We start from the raw sequence: 27,128 nt of genomic DNA, 5'->3' as shown, positions 1-27,128 counted from the left end.
GCAAAAAAAGAAAACCCACGGTTATCCTTGAAGTATAGTATTTTCAGCTTTAATTAAGATCAGGCCTCCTGGAATAGATATGTCGAGAGAGAAGCAGCCAGAAGCTCTCTGATTAGAGTTTAGTCAACAACTCCACATTCTGCAAAACAACAAAAAACTGTGCAACAATTAAGTAATGTTACAAAACTCGGGCTTTAGTGTAATAAAACCACAGAGGTACATGACATGTGTAACAACATCAAACAGTTAAGGAAGTTTCCTCATAATCCACCCTCAGCTTGGGTAGGCATCAGTCAGAAAACTCAGTCAACTTCTTCCTCCTTCTCCACGAATACAGAACGCAGCACAATGATGGAGTCTTTGCGATGAATAACCGCAACAAAGTTGAAGGCCATGCCAGCCTACGCTTTTCAAGATGCGATTTCACAGCCTCTTCTTAATGAGCTTCTCTAGTTTGCGGATACGTGAGGATTCCTGCTCAGGGGTGGGGGTACTGAAGGACAGAGAGGGCCCACCGTCTGCCCCCGAGGGCGGAGTGGGTAGCCTTTGCCTGAAGAGCTCCAGCATGCTGCTCTGCTCGCTGCGCTTCAGGCCCTACGCACACAAAATAAAAATAAAGCACACACAAATATATATTTAAAAAAATAATAATAAAGGACGCAGGATAACAACGACAGGTAAATGAACCTATGCAGCACAGCCTTATGGGAGATATCGTTGAAAGCTAGATGAGAAAATCCACACTGGCAGAGACAAGCTAACTGACCTTCATATCCAGAATCTTCTGGAAGGTCTCGGGATTGCCATCAGCCAGGAGCTTGATGTAGTTATCAACAAACACCACCGGAGGTTCATGTGGGGCCATCACCACCTGCAGAAAAGTAGAGTTTAGGATTGTTGATGTCGCCTTACCCTCCCACCACAACCACCAGCACCAACCACCTTCCTGTGAGCCATCACACGATGACCCGAGAGATCTTTAAGTGATCCCATATGGGGGCAGCTATGGGCCAAATGGGAGGAAAAGGAGGGGCTCCAGCTGATGGAGCCATGCAGTTCTAGCTGCAAACAAAGTTTAGATTATACTTCTATATTTAGGCACTTCTCCTTTTACACACCAATTACCTCAAGCACCAGTGGATCACCCATAATTATTTTGGAGGTATAATGAGTCTGGGTGAAAATCAGCTTTACGGAAGAGCAGGCAAAAAAAAAAAAAAGTTTAATGGGGCGCAACTTTTCTGGATTTAATCCTCTTGGTTGTTTTTTTTTGTTGTTGTTTTTTGTTTTTTCCCTACAACAGAGACTGGGTGGAAAACGCAGATCAGTTAGCATTTCTTGAAGCCGCTACAAAGAAGGAAGACCAACACATGGCTGACAGACCACCCCTATTCCCATCTCATGCATACGCGTCCACAGAAGGGACCAGCTCACAAAATGTTTCTCCTATCTGTCACTTAACAGAGTCTAAAGTCTTTCAAGCTTTGGTTCCATCTTCACTCGAGGTAAAATAAATGAGAAGACGAGCTGCGGAGGGAGTGAGCGAATGGAGGAATCAGAAGCAAAAGACGGAGCGAGTGAAGAGCAAGCATCAAAGGCTCAGGATCGTGTGGAATTCTCTGCTTTCTTACAAGCTCTGCTGACTGAGTGATTTACTAAGCAACTGTCCTGGAGCCAGGCCAAGAGCAAGGCCTGTAGGGACCCTTGTAAAAAAAAAAGAAAAAAAAAAAGAAACAAAGAAAGATGGAGATGCAGTTTAGAAGTAAAATGGGCATTAAAAGGGAGAGAGAAACCGAGTAAGTGGGGTGGGGAGATTTAGCACAGTGAGAAGGGTAGGGATGAGAGCTACCTTTAAAATACTCTCTAAAAGAGAAGAGAACTTCAAAAGTGGGAAAGAGAGACGGAGCCATGGCAGGCTGGGCTGGGTGTGGAAAACAGCCACGTCTCAGAGGCTTTGTACCGGCCAGGAGAGGCCGTCTCAGACGGACCAAAAAATTCCTATGCACTTTGAACATAACTAAGTACTGGCTCGCAAAACAGACAGCCCAAATAAAGACAGGTGACAAATTAAAGGAAAAAACCATAAGGAAAAACGAAACACACCCATTTCATCTTTTCCAGGATGACAATACTCCCATCCACACACAGGGAATCACAAAATGGGTTGACGAGTAAGAAAATAACACATGCTATGACTTTGTCGTCAACAGGTCGCAAATGTGATCAGAAAAGGCACTAAATAATAACACACACAGAAAATTGTCCTATCTATAAAGCATGGTGGAGGGATCATTGTTGTTTAGAACTGTTTTGTGTTTTGGAACTGTTAAAAACAAATTAATATTCTGAGCTAGGCAGGCTGGTGACCTAAAAAGCTGCTACAATAAACATCTCATGGAGGTTGCACTTGATAACTGAGGTTCCCTAGGTTACCAAATTCAAGTATACCAGGGAGCAGATGGAGTGATTTCTCAGTAGGTTTCATTTATTTTTGGCACATTATGTATATATTTTATTTTGTATAGATGTTATTTATTTATTGTGATTACTTCTTGGCCTTCTTTTAGCGCCAATGTGCAACAGTACCGCAATTTTGTTGTACTATTGTACAAATTATGAGTGTGCAGTGACAATAAAGAGGTAAACTAAAAAAAACATGCCTGTGTGTTATCAGTTTTATCTAAAATTCGATTAGAGTTCCAACTGAAATTTTGGTAATTTTAAAAGGTTAAACACAAAAACATGAAAGACTGCATTTATCCTCTGTTTTATGGAGCATTCTAGCAGTTTTCAGGTGATTGTTTTGCTTCATGACACAAAACTTAATATTTTGGTGGTGGCACACTCAATGTGGACTACCTACCTTTATAGGCTAAAGAGGCAGAGTCTGAGATAAAACTGAGCAAAAAAGCAGAGCGAGTGCTGGATGTGTATGAATCACATCACCGTGTCAGAAAAACAACTCCAATAAATCATTATGTTGTTCCACTTGTGCTGTCAGTGAAGTGTTTGATAATCTATTAACCATAACTCTACCTCACACACGCAGCTTGTTATGCTACTCAGGAAGCAAGCATAATCAACGTCTGCTGCTTTAAGTCACAGTAACATCTACTTGCAACAAAACACCATGGTTTTGATCTTCATTTGGTTCACAAATGCTGTTATTCTTATGATTCTAAGATCAGCTGATTTAAATACTAACTATTTTAAACTCTAATTTACCCCCATGGACTTCAAGTTCTCCAGGGTATAAATGAAAACTTGCAAAACAAAGCTGTTTCCGTTCAAAGAACTTAGACTGCACTTAATTAATTGACACGTACAAGGAATCTGCTTTAATCTCAGAGCTTTAAATACTTAAAATTGCCCCTTTAACGCTCCCACTGAATTGCAGTTTCTCAGGAAGACGGATTTTAATTTCAAGCCACAGCATCACAGAGTGTAATTTAAAACTATCGTTGAGGTTAGGCAGAGGAATTCTCGTATTGACCTCCTTTCATTGGGATTGTCTTTCAGAGGCTTCACTCTAAGCTCAAGGTGGAAGCAATTACCTACAAGGAACCTTGATGTTACACAAAGTCAATGCGTAAAATGTTGGATAGTACAAAAAGCTTCTCTTTACCGTCTACAAATAGTTACAGTAATATATCTTCTTTACATATAGTCTATATTATCATTCAGGCTATCATATCATTAGAAATACTCCCTGTTAATGTATTTACAATTTACAGTGAATTTTCCTCAGCAGTTTGTTTGGTATCAAGTTTTTGGTTTTTTGACATGTCTGCTGTATCAGATTTCTAGCCTTCGGAATGATGATTCTGTCTCCAGTTGTCACAGTAATGCATATAAATCAATCAAAGTTAGCAGCTATGTCTGTGAGAGCTTTCCACAAGCCATGCAGATCACATTCCAGCTAAAGGGGCCCACTGGCAGTCGAATTCAGGAAAAAAAATAATAAAAAGAAGCAGACAGTTGTGGGTTGATGTGAATGAATTAACATAATTCTATAATGTGAAAGCCTTCTTAATGTGTGGCAGATGAGTGGAAATGTACGTACGCACATTCAGGGCATTTATCAGGCAGACAAAGACAGGTTCTACAGAGGCCCCGTGGAACAGAGCGTATCCCTGCAGACAATGGGCTGAACAGACGATCGAATATGAAATGGTTAGGAGGGTTTGCAAAGACAGCAAATGTCTAAGACAAAACAATGTTAGTGCGCCCGAGGGCCAGAATCTAAGCTAGGGTGTAAAAGCGCCATCAATCTAAACTATTTCTTATACAGTCTCACAGAAATCCACTCCCTTACTGGGAAAGCTTGGCCAACATAGCATGATCAGAGCAGGTCACACTTAATCACACATCAAGACTGTCCATCTTTTAGAGGAAACACGGCCTCCTGGGAGCCCAAGAGGAAAATCAGGGACAGGCGGGTGTTTTCTACCCTCGTGGGACAGTTAATTAGGGCGAGATTAATCTATGGCATCCGCATACCAGTGTCCTCAGGAGCCTCATAAGGGCTGATCCCAGTGACTGCACTCCACAGCTGAAAACAACGTCCTGCATACAGCATGCCATTCTGCACGTGTGGCTGTGTATTTTTCCGCGAGTAGACACAAGGTTATAAGCATTTATTTATTTACTCACTCATACCTTTCCACTGGCTCAAAGTCAACCACATACTGAGTTAAGAGTATGAGCGTGAGTATTACGTTGGCCTGTTTAGCATTCATTAAAACAGCAGTGCATTAGATTTGTTCCTATTCTTTCATTACCTCCTGTGAGACGCTTTATTTTGTGGAAACATGCTTATAAAGTGTTAGTGTAAGTGGGGTTAAGGACACAATTAAAGGACTGTTCTGCCCAAAATAAACTCCAAGTAGATAATCTGCTCAAGTGACTCAAGACAAACATTTAAAAGTTGGCTCGCCCGTCCAACCACAAACACTCGCAGGAGAAATGTTTGTTCAGTCTATTGTTGAGATCGGTGGAAAAGCAGTTAGCTGTAGGTCGTGCCAGATTGTTCTTGGTTAAATGTTAGTGTCAGCACAAAAGCTCGTGTTTAACTGGATCTGTCAAGTTTCGACATCAAATCTGTAAAACGGCAAATAAAGGATAAAGGAAAACCCCAAAAACCCTTTACACTGCACCTACGTAAAAGGCTCTATCTTACAGGCGAAGCCTTTAAAGGTCAGAAAAAGGAGCTTCAGTTGTTAAAAAAAAAAAAAGGCCAGCAGGAATTTAGCCACCTAAGTTAGATATAATAAAATCTTAAGTGACCCATAAAAAATGACTATCATTGATACTGTGTTTAAGTTTAACTATATGGTATTTAAAGCTCTCATTTAAATCCATCGGTTTAAGATTCTTGGTTTATGCAAGAAGTGTAAACCAGCGGCCTAAGAAGCAAGGTTAAGTGGTTTTCCAGCATACATTTAAGGACGGTTAACTGGGATTGTTTTCATACTTGCACAAACATTCACTTGAAAGCTGCCAGGAAATACGTGCCTGAATCAAACAGCTGCACCGAAGTCAAGCTCACATTAATGCCACCCCTCCCACTCCTTACCTTAAGTATCATCTCTGCACGAGTCATGCCTTTAACCACTATCTTGGTGTAGCTGGCAGGTGCCTTGCGGAGCACCTGGGAGCCTATGGAGGGCAGATCCAACAGGACCGTCTTCAAGGAGTGAGTGTCGAGGAGAAGCTGGTGGGATAGTTTGCACAAGACTTAAACTCAGCCTTATACAATCAATCGCAAGTAAATGTATCCAAGAGCCATAACTTTTCAGACAATTACAGTAGGGGTTTTCTGTTCACCACAACAGTGGATTTTAAATCAACCTATCGTGATGTGACTAAAGTGCAGACTTTCAGCTTTAATTTAAGGGCTTTAAATGGTATTGCATTAACTGTTTTAGAAATCCAACATGCCCCGCTCATAACGATGCCTCCACCATGTTTGATAGATGATGTGATTTGACTTAGATCAAAGCTATTTTTCTCCTTCTCCATCACTTTATTTTCCTATCAGTCTGATATCAGGTCATTCAATAGATGTTTTCTGGCAAACTCTAATCCTGAGTATAACCATTCATTTGCAACACTTTGTATTTATGTTCATACAGGAGTCTCTTGATTGTAGTCTTTGTTAATGATATGTCTACCTCTTTGACAGTTGTCTTGAGAAGGTAGGTGTATCATTTTCTCAAGTTTTCCAAGTCAAGAAAATGAGGATGTTGTCAAGAGGGTTTTATTAAACAAGGAAAAATGTTGCGATAAGCCATTTTAGTTGTCTTCAGCGGCCTTCCAGGCCGTTGACAGTCATTGTCCTGGCCAGTGCATTTATACAATACTTGAATGAATGTACCAGACTGCTGATTTGGCCACTCTTAAGTTTCTAATAGGTCGATTTTGTTTTTCCAGCCTAATGGTGACCGCCTTCACCTGCATCATCAACTTTTTGGACCTCACATTGAGTTTCAGAAAAGAAAACACCCCACTTAACTCCAGATCTTGTATATGCTTTGTAATGAAATAACAAAGGAACAGGCCCTCTGACTGGGGAGGATAACACATAAAAATGACTCTAAGTCCTACATAGTTACCGTAATGTAATACTTTTGTTAAACCCTTTAAAGTAAAAAGGAAAGTCACATTTTAATTGTTTGGTTTTAAATCCCTTGTGGTGGTGTAAAGAGGCAAAGCTATAAAAACACTGTAAGGCCCTCATTGTATATGCATCACAACAGTAATGCATCTTAATACAGATTGCAATAAATGAAACTTACTTGTTCAGCTCCCACCATGCTGATAGGCTTACATCTAAACAAGTGGTTGATGAATTTGGGAATGAAAGAACTAAGGATAGAAAGAAATGACAAATATATCAACAAACAGGAGCTTTCACACAGGGCTTAAATAAAGAAGTGTAAATGTGTGCTTATGCACTGTACTTTGTGAACTTGATGCAGAATTGCGTGAAATATTTGCGTGTGGAGGCGAGATTGTCTCTGATGATTGGCACATTTTGTTTAATGTGCATTATAATGGATGTCACATAAGGACTCTGGTCACCAACATGCTCCACACTCTGCCACGGCATCTAGAGGCGGAGAATTAGAAGTTTAGCATATTTACCATCTGGTTAATACAATAAATCCTTTAAATGCACTGAAATAAAGAGAACTCTACTGTTTTTCTTAATGAAGATTTTTGACAAACAGACATTCCCAAAACAACGATCTTTTGGGGATTTCTAAAAATACACTATAATACCAAAAGTACTCGCTTGTCTGTCTTCACACATATGATCTTCAGTGACGTCCCATTCTTAATCCATAGGGTTTAATATGACGTCAGCTCTTCAGGGAAGCTATTCCACAAGGTTTAGGAGTGCGTTTGTGGGAATTTTTGAGCCACACACTGATGTTGGACCAAAAGGCCTGGCTCTGTTTTAATTCATGCCAAAAGGGTTCTATCAGTTTGAGGTCAGGACTCTGTGCAGGCCAGTCAAGTTGTTCCCCACCAAACTCACTAATCCATGCCATTATGAACCTTGCTTTTTAAACTGGTGTGTAGTAATGTTGGAAGAAGAAGGGGCCATCCCCAAACACCCTGCAGAAAGTCGGTAACCTCTGTGCACTATGTGCCTATGTGACCCTGCTCTGTGATTTTATGTGGCCCACCACTTTCCCAGTCACTTCCATTTGTTATAACACCACTAACAATTGACTCTGAAATATTTAGTAGCGAGGAAAATTCACAACTGGACTTCTTGCACAGGTGACATCTTATCACGATCGCCTGCTGGAACTCACTGAGCTCCTGAGAGCGACCCATTCTTTCACAAATACAGTGGAACCCCGACTTATGAAATTAATTTGTTCCAGAGGGTCTTTCATAAGTCAAAATTATCGTAAGTCGAAGCTCCTTTTTCCATTGCCTTTTAAGTGAGGCGATGCTGGCTGAAGACAGCATACGTATGCATGCATACATACGTACGTGTACATGTACATTACATTATGGAATTTAATTCTAAACTTTAAAACGAAAACTTACATTTACGTTAATTAATTTACGTACGTAAACTGTGCAATGATATTTTTTAAACATTTTTTTTAAACTCGCTCATATTTATGCTTTATGCCGGCCCCATTATGAATGAAAAATAGGCTGATTGCAAACGAAAAGCACACGAAATAGCGCACTGCAACAACAATACATCTTTCACGTGGAACAGTGAAACGCATTTCGCAAACGGATTTCGTTACACGGGCATTTTGTCGTACCACGGGCAAAAATATTGCCGTTAAGTGCCTTCGTAACTTGAATTTTTCGTTAAACGGGGTCTTCGTAAGCCGGGGTTCCACTGTACTTGTAGAAGCTGTCTGCATGCCTAGGTACTTGATTTTATAAGCTGTGGCCATGAAACTGATTGGAACGACTGAATTCAAAGATCTGAGTGGGTGAGTGAATACTTTTGGCAACGTAGCGTATTTACAATACGAGCTGAATGTGTGAGTGCATGATTGTGCTCAACCTTGCTCATAGCAGTTAGTGCAGGATCACAAGCAGCATCAAGATCCTGAACAAGCAGCTGGATACTATTTGAGATCACACTGTGAACACATGAAAAGGGAAATCGTCACACTCTTCACATAATAGCAGCTAGGCTTTTTTTTTTTAGAAGAAATAAAAGCCGGTTTGCAGTTGTCACGTACGTGCTGAATGTGTCCATCTCCCCCGTCAAATTGATTCTCTCTACCAAGACTTTATCTACCTTCTCCTTCAGCTTCTCTTCCAACTGGAACACAAACAGACAAAAACATGAATGTGCACATAAACAGACAAATAAATGGTCTTTACTAAGAAAACATCAAATGTCTTTTTTAAATTGTCTGTGTGAAAGGACAGAATGGATGAAACCTTTAAGGCTTTAATCATGAATGTTTTCCTGATCAAACGTGTCATTCTGTTAACTGTTAACATGATGGACACGTTGCACGCTCCCAAAGGTATTTCTTTTGCTGATGAAGATCTAAGTTACATGATGCACCATATGTGTACATGCCTGCTGTGTTGTAGCCAGACAGTACTCCGCAGTGCTCAGAATGCTACAGATCAGGCAGAGCTCGTCTACAGTGAACTTTGCTGCTTCAGAGACTTCTTTTTCTTTCAACAGGCTGCTGATGGTAAGACCCCCGCTGTTAGTGCTGGATCTGGACAGAGATTGACAAAATGAGAGGGAGAAAATCAGCAGTGGAAAGAGATAAAACAGAAAGAGACAGAGGGGTCATGGCTGGTCCGATTTTTTTTACATTTTGATTTGTCAGACAACAAAACAGTTTTCCACATTACCGCAGTGGATATTTCTGTTAATTTATATTTTTTTCTTTGACTGGCTAAAATAATAATAATAATGATAATAATAGTCTACTAACAGGACACTGCAGAGCTCAGATGGAAGAAACACTGGGTGGGTGAAGACTGTATCCCCATAAATATGGAGGTTTGTGCAAGGAACAGAAATCAGATCCATGGCTGAGTATCGCAGGATTTGAGACTATGTGTGTGGGTGAAGGAGATCGAACAGGTACTGAGGGGGCAGGACATTAAGGGATTTATAAGTGAGAAGAAGGATCTTGTAAATGATGCGTGACTTAACCGCGAGCCAGAGGAGATTTATGGGGGTGGGGGCGATTTGTTGTCAGAGCTTGGTGCATGTTAGAAGCCTGGCAGTTGTATTCTGGACATACTGGAGTCTGTCCAGGGCTTTGTCAGATATCCAAAGGCATGGATGAGGGTTTCTACTACATAGTCATTGAGTGATGACCAAAGTCAAGAGATGTTCATTAGGTGGAAAAAAAATAATCTGGTGACAGATTTGATATGAGCATGGAATGAAACTGTGGAGTCTAGAATGATACCCAGGTTGCAAACTTCAGGGAACTGTTAGATGGTGCAACTGTCAATAACAATGGGTACAACTCCTATCTTCCGGAGTAGAGCCTTGAGGGCGATAACCATTAGCTCTGCCTTGAGGCACACCGTGGTTAACTGGGGAAGAGATAGACCAGGAGCCTCCCGTGATGACAAAATGTGTTCATTTAAGAAGGTACTTATACAGCCCTGAGAGTGCTGTACCAGTTAGGCCAAGAAACTCAAATATGCGTGAGAGAAGGACGGTGTGAGAAAAAAGGAATAAGAATGCTGAAGTGCTGTGGTTGGATATCTTCCAAGGCAAGAGCTGATTTATTATACTTATAAGAGGGCACCGAGCAGGTACGTTCTGCCTTGCAGTTTTGTAATAAGTCCTGGTCATGGATTAAAATGTACTTTATTAAAGCACACACAAACACTCCATTTGACAAAAACTATGAATATACAAAAAACAAAAACAAAAAAAACAAACGGTAAATAAAAAACGAAGACTGTGGTATATTGTTTGTGCTTGCATTGTATTGTAATTGAAATGTTTGTGGTGGGACTTCACATTGTTTACAATTTGAGACAAAGAATTACTCTATGCCATTAAGTTATGCAATATTGACCTCGGGATGTTTTTTTATTCTTCTTCATGAATCTAGCTGATGTGGGTCCTCTTTTCTACTGAGCTTTAAAGAGAACTCCTTTAAAGAATAAAATAAAACACTGGTAAAGAATCCATTATTATTTGTAACTGAGACACAAATGTGGGCCACTGGGCCAGTGAGACTTCACAGACGACCCAGTCATTAATAAATGTCAAAACAAAATATGTGTTTAAAACCACAACACAGCTCAACCTCCATTCTAGGGGCTCTTCCAAAACCAATTCACAGCACACCACACTGGACGGGTGTCTTTAAGTAAACACACTTGCAAAGAGTCTGAGTGCATCTATGACAGTGTATGTATACAAGTCAGAACATGGTATGCATTAGTCGCCATGCTCAAGTGTGTAATTACAGTGCAAAGCATACGCTTGTGTGTGTGTGTGTACACACCAAAGCTAGTGATGAGTTCTTAAGTGGCCAGTGAAGCAGAGATGTTTTTGCTGGTAGCATTTTGGGTTTTGCCACAGCTTAACCAACGCCAGATTGCTTACAACACGCTATTCTCATTCATCAAACAGAGCGAGGACTGAGGATGTTAGTTTCAGACTGAACTGCTAAACGGTCCCAGCAACAGTTTATGGGTGTGACACACTTGTTTAGGAAATGGTAATCCCAAATAAATATGTGTCATTGATGGAAATTGTTGAAAATTACTCATATATTTCAAAGTCTGATTTTTGTTTTTGTGTGGATTCAGCATCTTCAACAATGTCATGCTAGTTCTTTTTTTACTTACGTGTAAAGTGTTGCAGAGAACCACTGAAACGGTCATGTTGATAATATAACTTTTACCAATTACATTTTAGACATATCGTTTTTAATTTAGACTGAAAACCTGAAACGGTCTTACTTAGGCAGGTTGCCAGAGAGGATCTTCCAGGCATACTCTCTGAGGAATTTCTGGAAGATGGTTGTGAGGGCTATCATCGGTTCTCCAGTGCTTAGTTGGGAGCACTGCACCATACACTTTTTGTAATAGACAAACAGGTCAGCACAGCTGGGCAGTACTGCTCCACCCTCCTCCGTGCCAGCCTTGGGAGGGCCTTGTGCCCGGAAATCAGCCACAAACCGGTCAATCAGCTCACCCAGATTCCTGCAGAAACAGAAAAGAAAGCAAGCACCCATGCATGAAGTAGGGTCTTGTGAAATTAATTAAATCTATTTAATTAAAACAGGATTGTGTTTTTTCCCCATATATCGATTCATGGACGAACTATCAAGCAGACCGAGTGAGACGGATAAATAGGAGAAACTAGTTTAAGCATCAAAATAATCAGCGCTGCAGTCAACAGGTCCACAGCCAGTTGGTGTGGCCCACTCCTGCTGAATCAAGGAACTAAAGCCAAGGACAAAACAAGCAGGCCACTGTTCTCTTCTGCTATGTCCCACTGGGGACAAGCTGATCTGGCCGTTGCCTGTAAGGCTGTAGCTGCAGAATAGGTCAATCCCATCCCCTTGGACAGACAAACACTATTTAACGCTCCAAAGAGCCAAGAACCAGGGGCTGCATGCAAGCACCACAGTTCCAGAACTGTTACAGGAGCCATCACCAACACTGGGGGAGGGGAGTGACTGACTGAGGACGTAAGGGTGGTGGTAAAAAAGTGAAAGGGGAGGTGAAAAGAAAAGAAAACAGGCAGGAGGAATAAAGAGAAGGAAAATCAGACTTGGAGAAAGAGGGTTATAAAAAAATATAATATGGATCAAGAGAAACAAAACTGAAACATGTATTACATAAAGGGGGCCTGAAGAAAGGCTACCAAAAAAGAAAAAAACATAAAGAGGTGGGAAAGAAAATAGGCAGATCTGCTGCGGCAGCACTTACTCAACCTCCCTCTCTCTTTCGCTCACTGTCTGTGGTTGTGGAGCTAATGGGAAACATTTATGCCACAGTGGATAGAGGAACAACGGATGGAAAGACAGAAAAAAAGGGAGTGAAGTAGAATAGGAAGGAGGGGAAGGGGGGTCTGATTGATGAGTGGGCAATGGAAAAAGTATGCATGTGCCAGCTTTACACACAACCTGCTCCCAATTCTGGGTTTGTGTACCCTGATCCAATTAGATCTTTCCTGCTTCTATGAGTGTGTGTTGCTCACTTGTCTTGGGACTCTATGTAGACGTATAGATGAGGTTCAAAGCATTTGGAGACAATGCCATGGAAAGGGTTGTCTGGAGCTTTGGGCTTCTTTGGCTAAAAGAATCAGAGAATAAAGGTGACAGGACATTTTTATTTAGCCCCAAGAAAGTTATTCATCAAAAGGAGGAAATATCTGAGAGCGCAATTACTTTGCGAAGAATGTCAATAAGGTCAATCCAGGTTAACTTACCTTAGTCAGATCTTCATCCTTTTCTGTGCCGGCCTCCTCTCCTGGCTCATCCTCCAGAAAGGGGTTAGTTGGGTCTAGTGGGCTGTCTGGCCTCTTCTGCTGTAAAAATAGAATAATAGAGCATGTAATAGCTTGATTCTCACTAAAGAATTTGTGGCATATCTATTACATATTATTATATTAAATATAACAAAGCTGTTTAATATTAAATTCAGGATTTATCACCTTTTTGTCAGCACAGACCAGGCTTTCATAAATCTGCACCTCCAATAATTAAATTCCACTCAACCAAATCCCCGATTGAATAACCAAACCAGCAAGGGTGTTAATTGAACTGAAGACAAGAGGGACTCTGTCTAGCCTAAACATTATCAGTCCTGAACAAGCCTGGCCTACTTGGCCATGGCAAAACTAATCACACCCCTCATAATCCATCCATTTCTGTGTGTATCACTTCCACCTCCACATGGCAGAATGACCTGGATTAAAAGGTTTCTTTAGGCTGTGACACACCAAAAAGCACTCAGTGTGCGTGTGAGCAAAATTAGCTACAAATCAACAGTTTTATGTATATAAACAAGAAATAGAAAAAAAAATGAAGATATGTTTTGACTGACTGGGATTAATCTGTAGCCTTCCAGTTGGCTTAAACTACAACAAAGCCAACTGGAAGTATTTCAGTGAGTGTTAAGTTCCCAACTGGAGGGCACATGTTTTGCATCAGTTTCCCCTGTCAGAGTATTTAGACGGCTTTTTATATAACAAGGAAGGTGTGACTGAAGAGTGCTTTTAATGTTGCAATTATGATCAAATTTGCTACATCTAAACTGTATTTGCATGTGGATATTTTTAGCCTTAAAACGTGTATTGTTAGGTGGGTATTGTTCGTCTCTGTGTGTTTTTCTTACTCCAGGTACGTCCGTCAAAGTGCATCCCGTGAAGCGTTTGGCCAGCAAGCCCTCAAAGTTTGTGGTCCTCTGAATGGCAAACAGAAGCAGTTTCACCTCAATCTCCTTAGCCCGTGTTCGCATCACTTTGGCTAGCTCAGCCCTGGGAGAAACCGAAAACACACACAAAACACGGACATAGTGTCGATTTGAGCGCGTTACCTCTAATTTCTATAATTTGACATCCCAAAATGTTTGACACTGCTGCAATTTTGGCCAGATGTTTTTCATTCCCAGTAGCAACACATGGTGCCCGCTTACTTCGACGTCTTCTCATGTAGTTGAGGGGGGAAAAAAAAGAGACCGAGAAGTGTTTCCCACTAGGTCACTGCTCATGTAGGCCACCTACGTCAACTGCGCAGAAAGTTGTACCGGATCCCGGAGTCAGGCCTGGCACACCATAACAGCGGGGTTCTTTTCATAAAGCCAAAAAGTCCTAACAAGCAATTTCTCGATTTTGGCCTGGATAATTTCATTCAAATTCTTCTCGGCTGGACAGACACACAGTGTTTGCTAATCGGCATAAATTAGACCAGTTATGCACAGTGTAACTCATAACCTAATTTTTGTGTCAACACATGCCCCCAGATGGGTTTTAAATCCCAGGTTTTACTGTACGTCTATACCTGGTGATGTGGCAGAACTCCACGGCGATACGCTCCGTCATGCACCACTCTTCAGGAAACATGCGTCCATATTTTTCTTCATAGTCCAGCAGCTGGCGCTTGATCCAGGCATAGCGGCGATCGATCTTGTCGAGCCAAGCAACCTGATAAACAGGGACAGCCATTTCTTTTAGAATGAGATTTGACCTGGTTCCCCCTCTCTATTATGGAACCATACAGTAAATAAAAACCCATTTTTTCCTCCCCAGTTCTTACGTCTTGATTTTCCTGGAAGAGGACCAGATACTCTGAGAGGTGCTGCCTAATAAACTTCTTGATGATCTCTTGCTTGATGCGTGGGTCGAGTACATTTGCCACCAGACAGGCATCCCTCAGCACGTTACTGGGCCCACCTGGTCTCTATAAGAATAGTTCGGGACATGAAAGATGTGTTTGTTCTAAAATAGAGGTAGATAAGGAAAGTAGGCACATGAAAATGGAGAGTTTGGGTGGAGATATTTACCTTCGAGCCCTGTGAGGGGAAGGCTTCTTCAAAATCTGCCAAGATCTGAGTCCCCAGCTCACTCTGTGCCGCCTTTACTCTAGACAGGTCAAAATGGTCATTGAGCAATTAACTGTTATCTCAGTCCATTTTGCTGAAATTACAGCATTTTAATGTTAGCCTCCAAAAATACTGAACAACAGAGAACAGAGGCAGACATATTTCGGTTCACTAGCTACTGTGACTGAGACCTTTCATGACTAACAGCCAGTTAGCAGATCCCTTATTTAAGTTCTTGTCAAAAAGTCAAACGGGAAAACTTTTTACAGCCGTCAGCCTTTCACTTACACATAATGACCAACTGTGTTTTTGAACTGCTACAAAAAACATAAAGACTCAACAGGGTAAAATACTTTCAAAAAATATTAAATAAATAAATAAAAAGGCCAGTTTGGCTGTTCCTTGAAGATGTTTGTATCCGCCTGCAGACATCCACAGCATCCAATGGCACGACGGTCATTTCAAATAAACAGGAGAGGGTGGAGATGCAACATCGCATTTGGATGTTGTTGTCTGAACATCTACGGCTGTCCTGATTGGCTGCAGAACATAAGACTCTAATTATACGGGGACTCCACAGCTCACAGTGATTTCTGTGGCATCTATCTTACCACGGTTGAGCAGTATGACTCAGATGGGGGAAGAAAAAAAAGAAAAAGAAGAAGAAAAAAAAAAGCATTAAGCGATAAAGTGAGAAAGGCTTATTAAAAAATAATCAAAGTTAAACTTGCTCAAAGGTGACAGCTACACTGGCTCCATTTAGTCATGGTTCAAAGTACTGTCTGAACAAAAAAGGTTAATTTCTCAGTGAATTAAATAGAGGAATGTCAAAGAGAGCCTGTCACATAGCTATAACGTGCATATTAGCCAGTTAAGTTGACATTTTTAGAACATGACTTAATGGAAAAAAAAAATTGAACCGAAATATCTGGGTTTTTTTTTTTTTAGATTTGAAGCAGTGTACATGTTTTTTCATTTAACTTCGTTAAACCGCACTGCCTGAAGAAACCTTGACATCTGAAATTATCACCACATTGAAATTCCAGTGTTTTTTGTCACTCATGCCACCTTTGTACTTCGCATGGGATCCCTAATCCCTTCTCATATACCCATTCTTGTTCATGTTTTATCTGTGCAGCATTCTCTTGTCTGCGTCTGCCATCTGTGGCTGTGCGGTTGCAAATGTGTATTCCCCAGAGGCTACAGTCTGTGTAGGCCGTGTTTCTCTAGGAGAGGTCTTGATACTTTCTATTGACTGTCCAGCATCCAGCTGTCAGCCCTGCCTTCATATCTTCCCCATGTCTTTCCTCTCATCCTTCTCTCCAGCAGAGTCACTTCTTCCATGCAGCTGTTATTTGGTATGAACACTGTCTACCACACCTCAATCATAACAGAACAGAAGGTCATCTTATTATGTTTTTTTGTTTTTAGGGATCAGCTTTTGCTTTGAACCTGAATATTAACCAGCTTAATATGTCCCATACTGATTCTGGTGTTCTTGGAAAATATTAGTAAAAATGGAAATTTGGGAAGAGCTTTAAGAAACAACAACAGCACAGCTAAGAACTGTGCCTGCACGTCTTTGTGTGTGTGTGTGTGTGTGTGTGTGTGTGTGTGTGTGTGTGTGTGTGTGTGTGTGTGTGTGTGTAAATCTCTGTGTGAGGCAACCTTCAGATATTGGCATGACTGACTCAAGACTGAACAAACATCCTCAAATGAAGAATTGCGTTAGAGGTACGAGACTGATGAGAGACACCGCAAGAACAATTAATCTCAAGAACATGGTGTGAAAAAATGCTTTTTCCACACACATATGCAAAAGGAGTACATGGAGATAAAAACAGCCTCAGAAATAGTGTGTCCCTTCTCTCTCACAATGGAAGAAATTCTGGCATAATGCAACCCTATTCAGTGAGTTTCCTTCCCGTGTTTCCCTGTATGTGTGCAATATCTGCATAAACAGGATGCAATAAGCAACATACTTCATCTACTAGTGTAACCAGTTTTCAACCGTTTTTCAGCTGTAAGAAGAAATCACCCTGTGGCTACTAAAAATGAGATTCTCACCAGAGATTGCCCATGTGAGCTTGAACTCAAACTCGAACACATATACCTTATAAAGTGGCTGGTGTGCGTGTGTTCATTCGTATAAGTTACCTCTCTGAAAGCTGTCTGATCTGGGGTATGCCCATATACTTGTGGAAATGTTCGAGCACATTGACCACTCCCTGCAGCAAGTTGGCCACCTCCCCATACTGCCTCTTCCTGGTCATGGCTCTGGAACATAAAATGTGTGCAAGTATAACATTTTTAAAAACTATCAAAACCTGTACTCTGTAACTGCAGGTGTAAAGTAGTTGGGCCAAATTTCTCTATATAATGTGCATCCAAATCAGTCCAGCAGAATTCTAGCAGCATGCTACTCACTGTATATCATGCAGTTATTGCTTCTGTCTATATGAAATGTTCTTGTTTCAGTTTCACGTGCTGCAGTATGCAGTAGAAGGTTAAAAAAAAATTTTCTGCACCACTTATAACACTGTAGTAAACCCAACTGTACCATCGCATCGGTGCAGATCATACACTAAATCACTCGTTATCACGATGGGGAACTTTCTGAGTATTTCTGTTCCTAGATTTAAGTATACCCACTCTAAAGAGTCGACACCCCCCACCAGCATGTGCAGGTGGTTCAGGGTGGTGATGGAAGTAGTGAGGTGGCGCTTGGCATGGTCCAACTGCTTTATGTCCCTCGTTATCTCCTTGACCTGTGCGGGAACAAGTCAGACAGGAAAGGCAAATAACCCACAAGGAGAAAGGGTGGGGAAAACAACATGGAATGAAGGAGGAGGTCAAAGCACACAAAAGGGAAAGGAAGAAGCACAAAAAGGTGAGTGCGCCTTGTGATGCAATATGCCAAAAAGACAGAGCAGGATTAACGGCACACCCACTGCTTTGAGAAACTATTTTTGCCTCCTAAGGGAGAGTCAGCCTGCCACTCCTCCCCCTCACAATCCCATCCCATCTTCTTTGTAAACACTCATTCTACTGGCCTTCCCTGGACTCTTGTAACACAAAGACACACGGACGGCACATTACCTGGACTTTAAATAACTTGCCGCACTGTCTCTCTTGTAACAAGGAGGACACAAATGGTAGCTCCCATCTGCTAGGGTCAAATCCCCAGTGAGCTTCAGAAACCTTTGTGTGTTTGTATACGTGTGTGTTGTTGTGTGTACCATTTGTTCAGACTTCTCAGCTTTGTCCTTGATGTCTTTGATTTTTCCAAAGAGCTGCTGGATAGCTATCTGGGCCTCCTCCAAAGCCTGCACAAAATAAACAGAGCAACATGATAAGAAGACTTCTACTGCGCAAGAACCACTAAAACAATTAATCTCACACAGTATTTGCATGCCAAGGTTTGACCAAGTGGACAGAGAGTTTTCTGCTTGCTTCCTGGTCAACCATTAGAGCAGAATACATAACAAGAGGGGGAAAAGGCCAACAAATGTTTATGTGCTTCTTCATGAAGTACAATGTTGTCTCCACCATCATGCTATGTGTGAACAACACACAGACGCCCCCCCACAAAAAAACAACAACATACAAACAACTCAAATTCATTAGCAGAGAAGACGGAAAGTCTGTTAGGAGCAGATGGTCAAATTTGATTTATTCTTTTAGCAAACTTTTAATTAAAATATGTCACTTCAAATAAAAACATCAACTTTCTATAAAAAAAAATCCAAAATCCAAAAGTGAGATTCACTTCTAATGATGTTTTGTTGTGAGAAGCAGGTGTTGGCTGCAATATTTGTCTGTCATTTGCAGTTGTGGGTCAAACTTTCATGGAATTTGTTTTTAAATTAATTAATCTGGTCACAACACTGGCTTTGGCCCAGGTGACAAACGATCACGCTAATGCCTATTCCCAGCTCTGGAATGAAGCAATGTCAAACATACTAATTGTGTGTTTAACTGACACGCTAACTCAATATCTGACACTGATAGATCCTAAGTTGACACATATGCCATAAGGCTAAGCACTGCATAAATGCTGTCACTATAAAGGCTAAAGACATCATTAGCAGCTTTAACAGCCTATTAAGCCAGGGCAGATTAGATAACATTATACAGTGGAAATTGTCAGATAGCTGAGGTGCCATTCTAATATTTCCCCATCATCTGACATGGCAGCTGTTCTTTGATGGTCCATTTTGCTCTGACATCTGATGCCAAGGTAACGGGCTTCATTTGGCCCGATGCTGTGGCAGCTCTGCAGACGCAGCTTCGACTGGCCTCGGACTCTTTTGCACAGAAGGAATGCTAACAGCCGGCACCAGCTGTGCAAGGAATTTACCACTTTTAAAAGCACCTCTGAGAAACAAGTGGACATCGAGTTAACAAATGCACACAAAACTGTGGCTGTACCACCAACAACCACCGCACAGACATATAAATACAGCTTGCACTGACAGCAGGGGATTAATTTTCCTTCCTGTTTGGTGTCAAAGAGCTGTGATTACTGACAGCCTCCTAGGGAGGCATTCAGCAAAGTAAAGATGACACACTATGACCAGTTCAAGTAGTCACGAAACACTGATTTGGCCTTTAATCCTGCAGAGGGTGTTTTAACATGAAAGTTCTTCTATTAAAACGGCATCTAGCTATCTATCCAGCCTCTCGTGTATCCTTTTCTTCGCTTTTTATGCAAGCTGAGTAATTAATTGGAAAAAATTAGAGGTTAAGTGATCCCTCTTTGATCTGATGTTTGGGAGAAAGAAGTGCCACTGAATCTTTAAAGAGGATCCCTGGAGCACATCTTAAACAAACAAAGTGCGAGCACAAGAGGCTTAAACTTCCCAAGCTGAAATTTGTTGCTCATGCAGACTCAGCTGAGTCAATCTGGCTCGCTTCCTAGCGCTCATTTCCTGTATTTAGCCTTGAGGAAAGCTGAGAGAGACCACTGCCCAGCAGGCACCTCTATGCCAGAGATGTTATCTGCACTCACAAAAACACGCACATCCAAACCAGTGTGTCCCTAACATGCAATAAGCTGCACATGTTCCATGGCGCACACAGACTGTATTATGGAGAGCAGACAAGAAGCGGAGAGCTTCGATTCATTGTTTGAACGCAGTTGGGATGCATTTTACCTCTCCCTCTGGCAGACTCTCAGCGTTTAAAAGTAAAGGGCATATTTAATGTTACTTTTGAGTTCTGCGCCAAACACAATAAATCTGATCAACAGCTGAAACGCTGCCTGAGCAGCTTTCGTGTACATTTCACTGAGACAATTTAGACAAAGGAGAAAAGCTCAGGAAATCGCCACTCATGTTAAAAAAGCCAAATGTAACAGAAAATAATATCAAAGGCAGCATTTTTCAAACGCACTCTTGTGTATTTAAGAGTGGCCAGCTACTATGCTGCTTCTACTGTTTTTCTTCAGAACTTCATCTGCACAAAACTGTAAAACACACATGGTGAGATAGCTTCAGGACTGCAGAAGACTAAAGATGAAAGCATGGAAACTACAATAAAAGCCCAACAGCCAATTTAAAATGAACATTAACTAACAATCTAAGGCAACTCAATAGGAAGATAACCCAAAAGTAACATAGATATAATATGCGCCTAACACCGTGCAGGGAGACTTATTACGGTGATCCAAATCAAAAGACACCAGAATTTCTAAAAACAAGAGTTTTCCTTTGATTACTAATATAAACAAGTTGAAATTTGCAGTTATTGTGCATAACTGCTGCCAGGAAAGCATGACGTGGTCTAAGCAACCCAAGGAAAGCCTTCCTCCACCCTTTATGGGGTTTATACAATCATCATTTAAGCACGCACAACATCCAAAGACTCAACAACGACAGCCGCCACCAACAGATTATTGTTTCAGTGCACCAGCCACTCAACAGCAAATCATTATTTGGTTCTTTACCTCTTCCAGCCACTTTTTTCTTTGTCATTTAACCATTATTTGGATGGTGGCTGGTGCCAATCTGCCATAAGCCTAAACAGCAACCAGTTAACAGGATTGTGAATGGTAGGCAGAAAATGATACCAAATATTTGATCTGCAGTTCGAACCCATTCAAAACAAAATTATTTAACGTCCTTAATTTTCATTATAGAAAAACACAAAATAACCTCTTCATTAGTGCTATGGCGTTATAATCAGATGACTGTGGAGCAGGTGTGCGCCCCAAAAAAACCAAAACCCCTCGTTGCCATGACAACGAGCAGGCGAGAGGATGCAAAGACCAAGCTGTATGTGGTGGGAAACTTGCAGGCTGGTAAACAAAAGCTGGTAAATTTAAAATATAGCCAGATTAGCAAAAACATCAAAATTAAACTTTATCATTAGCATGTTAAATAATAGCATCTGTAATACTAAGTCATGCATGTAAACTACATATGAGCACTGCTGCCATTTCTTTAGCTAATGGGAGCAACCATCCTATTATAAACCAAGTTCGTGCTGATAAAAAAGAGAAAAGCATTTGGCTGATTGAGTGTCTTGTGCAAGATCCAGTGTTATTGTTTAAAAAACATAAAGGCAAGTAAATTAAAACAAGCGTTTCATTTTCTTCACAAAGATGCAGATTCTTAATCTTATAGGTGCAATTTCACAAGGTTGCCAGCTGAGGATCTGCGAGGTGTCAAACCAGAAACTCTGATGCTCTTGTCCTCTTACTCACTCTCTCTCTATTCCTGTTAGAGCCAGTTTGCACTGTTTTGGAAGGAGTGGTGCACATGTATGAAAGGTTCACTTTTTGCAGTGTCCTGCAAGGAATAAATTTCATTTTTTTACACTGAGCAAACCCTGACAAGTTTCAGATTAGCCCTTTTTCTGGGCATTTGGAACTAATTAGAGAAAGAGTTTTCTAGTGATCAGTTAGTCTTTTCACGTAGCAAACAGCCGTTGGAGCACAGATGACGCTGGTGGTTGCAGAAAATGGGTCTTTGAGCACCTGCAGATATTTTGTTAAAAAAGCTAAACGCTTTGTGATTATTAAAAATAATAATAATAAACCCACTCATTAAAAAGAAAAGAGAGAGGAGAGATAACAGATCTCTCCTGGACATTCATGCTACATCCACTCGCACAGTGCTCTCTGTAATTTCACCCTGGTCCTCAAACATGTGCAGAGAGAGAACATTAAGTTGTGTTTCAAATGAACCGAATACTTCGTCAACAATCGTCGCTGCTTATGAGAGCACAGTCTTTGGTTACAATCCAGACACTAAACCAACATTTTCAGTTTAAAGGTTAAGCCTAAAGTTAGTGTGATGAGGGTGAGAACATCTACAGGGTTGTGCACTGTGAATTTGCCCCCAAAAGCTTTTAAAGTCCTAAAAACACAATCTTCAATTATCACCCAATTTATTCACCCATCTGTATTTCACCGGACTCTGACCACTAAGGCAGTCACATATCCATATTCAGTCAGCACATGTGACAGTCTAACTCTATAGAAACTCAAAAAAACCTCAGTTGAAGTCATACCCAGACTGCCTCAACTTTCTCTCTCTTCCTAATGTGCTCACCCCATCCTTCATTGTAAATATAACTATCTTGGGTTTCAACTGGAGGAATGCGCCGAGCTCAGTGAACAAGTTCGGTCAATAGCAGAAATAAGAAAATTGCTGATCTTGTTGTTTTTACTCTATAGCTGTCTGCATGTTTCAGTTGCCCTCTTGAAATGCACACTCCTCCATCTTTCCATCTGCAGAAAGGATTTTCCCCCTGGAAAAGTTGGAATGGCTCTGTGGGGTTGGAAAAACAAAGTAAAATTATTGTGTGAGACTGTTTAATGTTATTGGTCTGGAGGGGATTTAAAGTGTTTCCGCTACCAAACAGTAGCTAACTGGGAAAGACGCGGCCACCGGGCCAGACTACCTGACGACAATGCACACCTAATCGCATGAACTGGTCAGAACACGCAGGGCTCACCCACCAGGTGTCACATTCACTTTAAAAACTCTGACTTTGCAAGGACCTGGATTAAATCAGGAGGCGCCGTTTTTTCGTTTTGTTTTGATTTTATTGTTTGTTTTTTTCCCAGCCATGATCTCTAAAGAAAAGGCAAAGATTCCAAACCCTGGGTTGTAAAGAAATCTAAGTATTTACATACGGGAATCTATTTCACAGACGTGTTTTCCGTAAAGAAGGGGCAGTGTGAGCTGCGGGAATGGATCTGAGTCATATTGTCCTTTTCCATGGAAGCAATATGGAGAGACGAAAGAGAAGGAGAGGGGGAGGGGCAGCGTCTTCTGAGTTTGTTACAGCCACTGGCACCCTTTTAACTTCAGGAGAAGGATGTAAGCCTGAACACCACAACTAATGAACAGACATGTTATGTATGGGCATAATTACTTTCCTTCGTCTCCCCCACTGGGGATTACAAGGTCTTCAGTGTGTGTTTTAGCATCGATTTGTGAGAAACAGCGGTGCATAATAAAACACACCTGCTATACATGCCTCGGGGGACAATTATATCAATATTTCCAAAACAAAGTATATTTCAAGGACAGCTTACCTGTCTGCCATCTTGGCCTACATTGGTTTGGCCCCTCACAACTGTCCTGATGTTGTCATCCAGACGCCTGCCAAATGTGAAAGAGCAATTTATTCACACTGAGGGTAAGATACAAACAAGGAGAAAAATTGACAAAAAACAAATTGACTGAAATCTAACTCACCGTATCTTCAATCGAATTTTGTTTACCACATCGTCGATATTAGCCAAGGACTGATGGAAATACAAAGACAGGAAATCAGGGAAGTATACAGTGAATTTTCCCAACACATTTTAAAAATCTGCGTTTTAATGCAAGTTGACTACTGTTTTTTAAGTTCTTCCATTTTCCTAACTATGTATCATTTCATGTGTTACATTTAACACAAAACAACACTGAGCATAAACCCATATGCAGCTGCTTTTCACAGATTTGTGCTTCAACAAGCAGATAGCTTTGTCTCAGATGATACAGTCAGTTCAGTAGATCTACACAGGGCTAGTGTAACTCCTAACCTAACTATTATGCATATAACACAATAGGACGAAAATGCCTCCACAACTGTGCTCACCTCTGCAGTCTAAACACAAACTATAGGGTTACAGTGACCCCTTATGGAACTAGAGTATACACATGTTATGATATAGATGGTTTAGATTTAACTGTTCCAAGAGGAATAAAACAAATTAATATGAAAAAGGATACTTTGCCTAATCTATCAACCAAAGCTGCAAGAAAAGCAACAATAAATTTCAATCTTTTCTTTTTTGTATTCCCTCTATGTCTCACAGTCAGGTTTGAAGCAATCATATGGAGCCAAGTGGCATTACTCACAATCCAGGCCCTCACTGAAGCAGAGGTAGTCAACAATTGTTCCATTCCCTTCACAAACAAGCCATAACTGTACAGTTCTTCTCTCATGACCTTCTTCTTACATTTAATCATATTTAGCAATTTCAGCAGGACACTGACACACTTCAGTTGCATTAGGTCGTCACTTTGGGACCCTTAGTACAGACCAAACCATCAGCAGGACATCATATTGGACATGATAAAAAAAAAAAATGATTGAGTCCTCACCAGGTCTAAATACAACCTGAGATGGACAACAAAAACATGGCTTTTTACACCATGTCATTGTGTTCACTGTTTAGTTAAAAAAAAACAAAAAAAAAACGCAGAAGGACAGTGTCACATTTTCAGTACACCCTATTCAGTAGCTTGTGAAACCAAGTGTTTTCTTGGTCTCTCACATTTTGGTGGAAGACTTTGAGGCCACTCTTCTTTACAACCTTCTTTCGGTTCATCGATGTTTTCAAGCATTTGTTTATGCTCAGCTCTAGTAAAGTTTGCCCCAGAATTCAGTCAAGTTGATGTCTGGACTTTCTTTTTTTGTAAACATTGCACGGTTCGACCTCAGGGGTGAATTTGCTCAAACATCCAGTTCTGGGAAGCCTGGCAGCTGTCTTGAATGTATTAATTTTTTATTTATTTTGTAGAATGATAGACTTCAAATTGCATAGAAAATTGTTGAATCTAATTTGCCCATAGGTGTGAATGTGAGTGTGAATGGTTTCCTGTCTCTCTGTGTTAGCCCTGCGTCGGGTGTCACATGTCCTGCCCCTATGGTAGCTGGGATAGGTTCCAGATGACTATATTCACAATACTACGACAAACATTCCTGGCTGTCTGATTGGCCTGAATATGTAAAGCCTAAATGCAGGAACCTACTTCCAAATGGGTCCTGTTACTCTGCCTGCTAGTTTAAAGCTCCAGAGTAGAATGGGATCATTCATTGTTAATACTACATTATAAGTAACACCGGGACGTTTCCCACTGTGGCAAATGAGAACATGACTTCTAACTTAAAGATTATCACTTGATTATCAATTGTGTCAGTCTGTGTCTGGACCACACCACATCTGTATATATGTGTAAGTGAAAACCTGGCTGCAATCAGTTGTGTAGCACTTCAGTGTACCTGCTCGGTGGGGAAAAGTGTGTTGATGTATTCCACCGCATTGAAGTCGGCTCTATCCAGCGGGTCTTGGCTGGGGAATACCTTGCACACAAAAAAAACAAACAACGTTTGGTCGGAAACTCACGTGCTGACCGACAGATACTTTGTATAAACATGTTGTTAAATGAGTTGTGATGTGATGCTAATTATTCATTATATGATATACTAAATTTAACAACAACAAGAGATAAAAGCTAAGGCTAACGTCGTAACGTTAAAGCGATCATATTTTAATTACTTGACATGCCTATTGCAAGCCCAACACTGTTAATATTACGGTCAGCTTGGTGTTTAATAGCTAGTATTCTTAGTCCAGCTTTTTACCCTACAGTAAGCCCGCAAGATGGTTAGCCTACCTGCTGAAAGCTGTCAGCACATTAGCAAAGACCAACAACAACAGGTTACAAAGAAATCCTTCAGTACCGAGGTGAAGCGGTTACCTGTTCAATGGCTAGCTGCACCTCTGGGGTTAGATGCAAAATAGCCTCTAGATCTTCAGCAAATTCAAATTCTTCTTCCTCCATCATTGTCAAAACAAATACAAAGCAAAGATCTCTTCGGCATAACACTTCCTGGACAGGAGGCTTCTGGGATACCGGTGACGGAAGAGGAAATGCTGCATTCCAGGACTGTCGGAATTTACAAATTTTGGGAGGGTGGGGGTATTATTGTAGGGTCTCTACCTTACACTATAAAGTGTCTTGGGGTGACTGTTTAGCAAATCGTGATTTGGCAGTACATAAAGAAAAACTGAATTGAATTATTTTTAGATTATGATATAAATGTAAAGTAAAAGTAAATACTCAGGACCACAGAAATGTTATTTAATAATGTTGTGCATGTTTTATGTTTGGTCATGTTGTTTTATGTATGGAAACAGGGCTGCAAATCAGTATTAGTGTTTTCTTAGAAAAAAGTCAAGTATAATAAAGACTATAAAGTAAGGTAGGAAACTTAATTTGTCTTCTTTTGATAATACAGATGACAGTGTTCAATCTATTCAATCTAGTTTGAAAAAAGTTAAAGGATAGAAAATATGTCAAAGAGGATTGACCTTTGTTCTGTGGTGTTAGCACAGGGCTTGACTGTGCACCTTTGTTATGCCACTTATTGTTTTATCTCTTCCTTTTGCAAGCTAAGTAGGTTTTGGTTACAATGTTGCATATGTGCTGTGGGACAACTTGCAGTATATAATTACTATTTTTAAAAATCTATTGATGTTAAAAAAATATCATCTAACAATTATAGGAGACATGACAGGTGTAATTAACACAACAAGTGTTTTAGTGTTTTTCTGCATGGATTATTTTCGAACTTGTGGGTAGGACAAAATTGTAGTGGCCCACAAATAACTTAAAATGAGGAATAATGAAAGTCCACGATGAACTGCCAAAACAATACAATTACTGGTAGGTTATATAATCTCATATCTCAAGTTACATGAGTGTTGCAATACCTTGATATGAAACATGATGCTGGTGAATTAAATTAATCAAGAAATCATTGTAGATATTCGGAACATTGTTATTTGGCAG

The 27,128-nt window shown here is 40.7% G+C and overlaps 1 protein-coding gene across 1 annotated transcript; it reads right to left on the bottom strand.

Moving 5' to 3' along the window:
* vps53 (VPS53 subunit of GARP complex) lies at window positions 1-26,162 on the bottom strand. Its single transcript, XM_085370319.1, has 22 exons — window positions 26,034-26,162; window positions 25,555-25,635; window positions 23,757-23,806; window positions 23,594-23,660; window positions 18,285-18,371; window positions 17,698-17,813; window positions 17,203-17,322; window positions 15,007-15,085; window positions 14,760-14,903; window positions 14,505-14,647; window positions 13,840-13,981; window positions 12,932-13,030; window positions 12,701-12,795; window positions 11,455-11,697; window positions 9,080-9,227; window positions 8,730-8,812; window positions 8,549-8,627; window positions 6,963-7,111; window positions 6,798-6,867; window positions 5,576-5,713; window positions 767-871; window positions 1-594 (listed from the first exon to the last, which is right to left on the bottom strand). Exons 1-22 carry the CDS (start codon window positions 26,118-26,120, stop codon window positions 424-426), a joined length of 2,496 nt encoding a protein of 831 aa, XP_085226445.1. The 5' UTR covers window positions 26,121-26,162; the 3' UTR covers window positions 1-423.
* Between the last annotated feature and the right edge of the window lie 966 nt (window positions 26,163-27,128).

Source organism: Diplotaxodon limnothrissa, linkage group LG14 (genome assembly GCF_057381915.1).
Source record: "Diplotaxodon limnothrissa isolate DT_005_m linkage group LG14, D_limnothrissa_male_GT1.1, whole genome shotgun sequence".
NCBI lineage: Eukaryota > Metazoa > Chordata > Actinopteri > Cichliformes > Cichlidae > Diplotaxodon > Diplotaxodon limnothrissa.
Note: the sequence above shows the minus strand (reverse complement) of the source record. Positions and strands in the feature narration are given on the sequence as shown.

What these genes read in the sequence shown, in the direction of transcription:
- vps53 (XM_085370319.1), bottom strand. Translation starts at nt 26,120, where the DNA reads ATGATGGAGGAAGAAGAATTTGAATTTGCTGAAGATCTAGAGGCTATT. An exon ending in TGCAGCTAGCCATTGAACAG is followed by an intron (nt 25,636 to 26,033) that starts GTAACCGCTTCA and finishes TTTGTGTGCAAG; the next exon opens with GTATTCCCCAGCCAAGACCC. An exon ending in ATCAGACAGCTTTCAGAGAG is followed by an intron (nt 15,086 to 17,202) that starts GTAACTTATACG and finishes TGACCTGTCTAG; the next exon opens with AGTAAAGGCGGCACAGAGTG.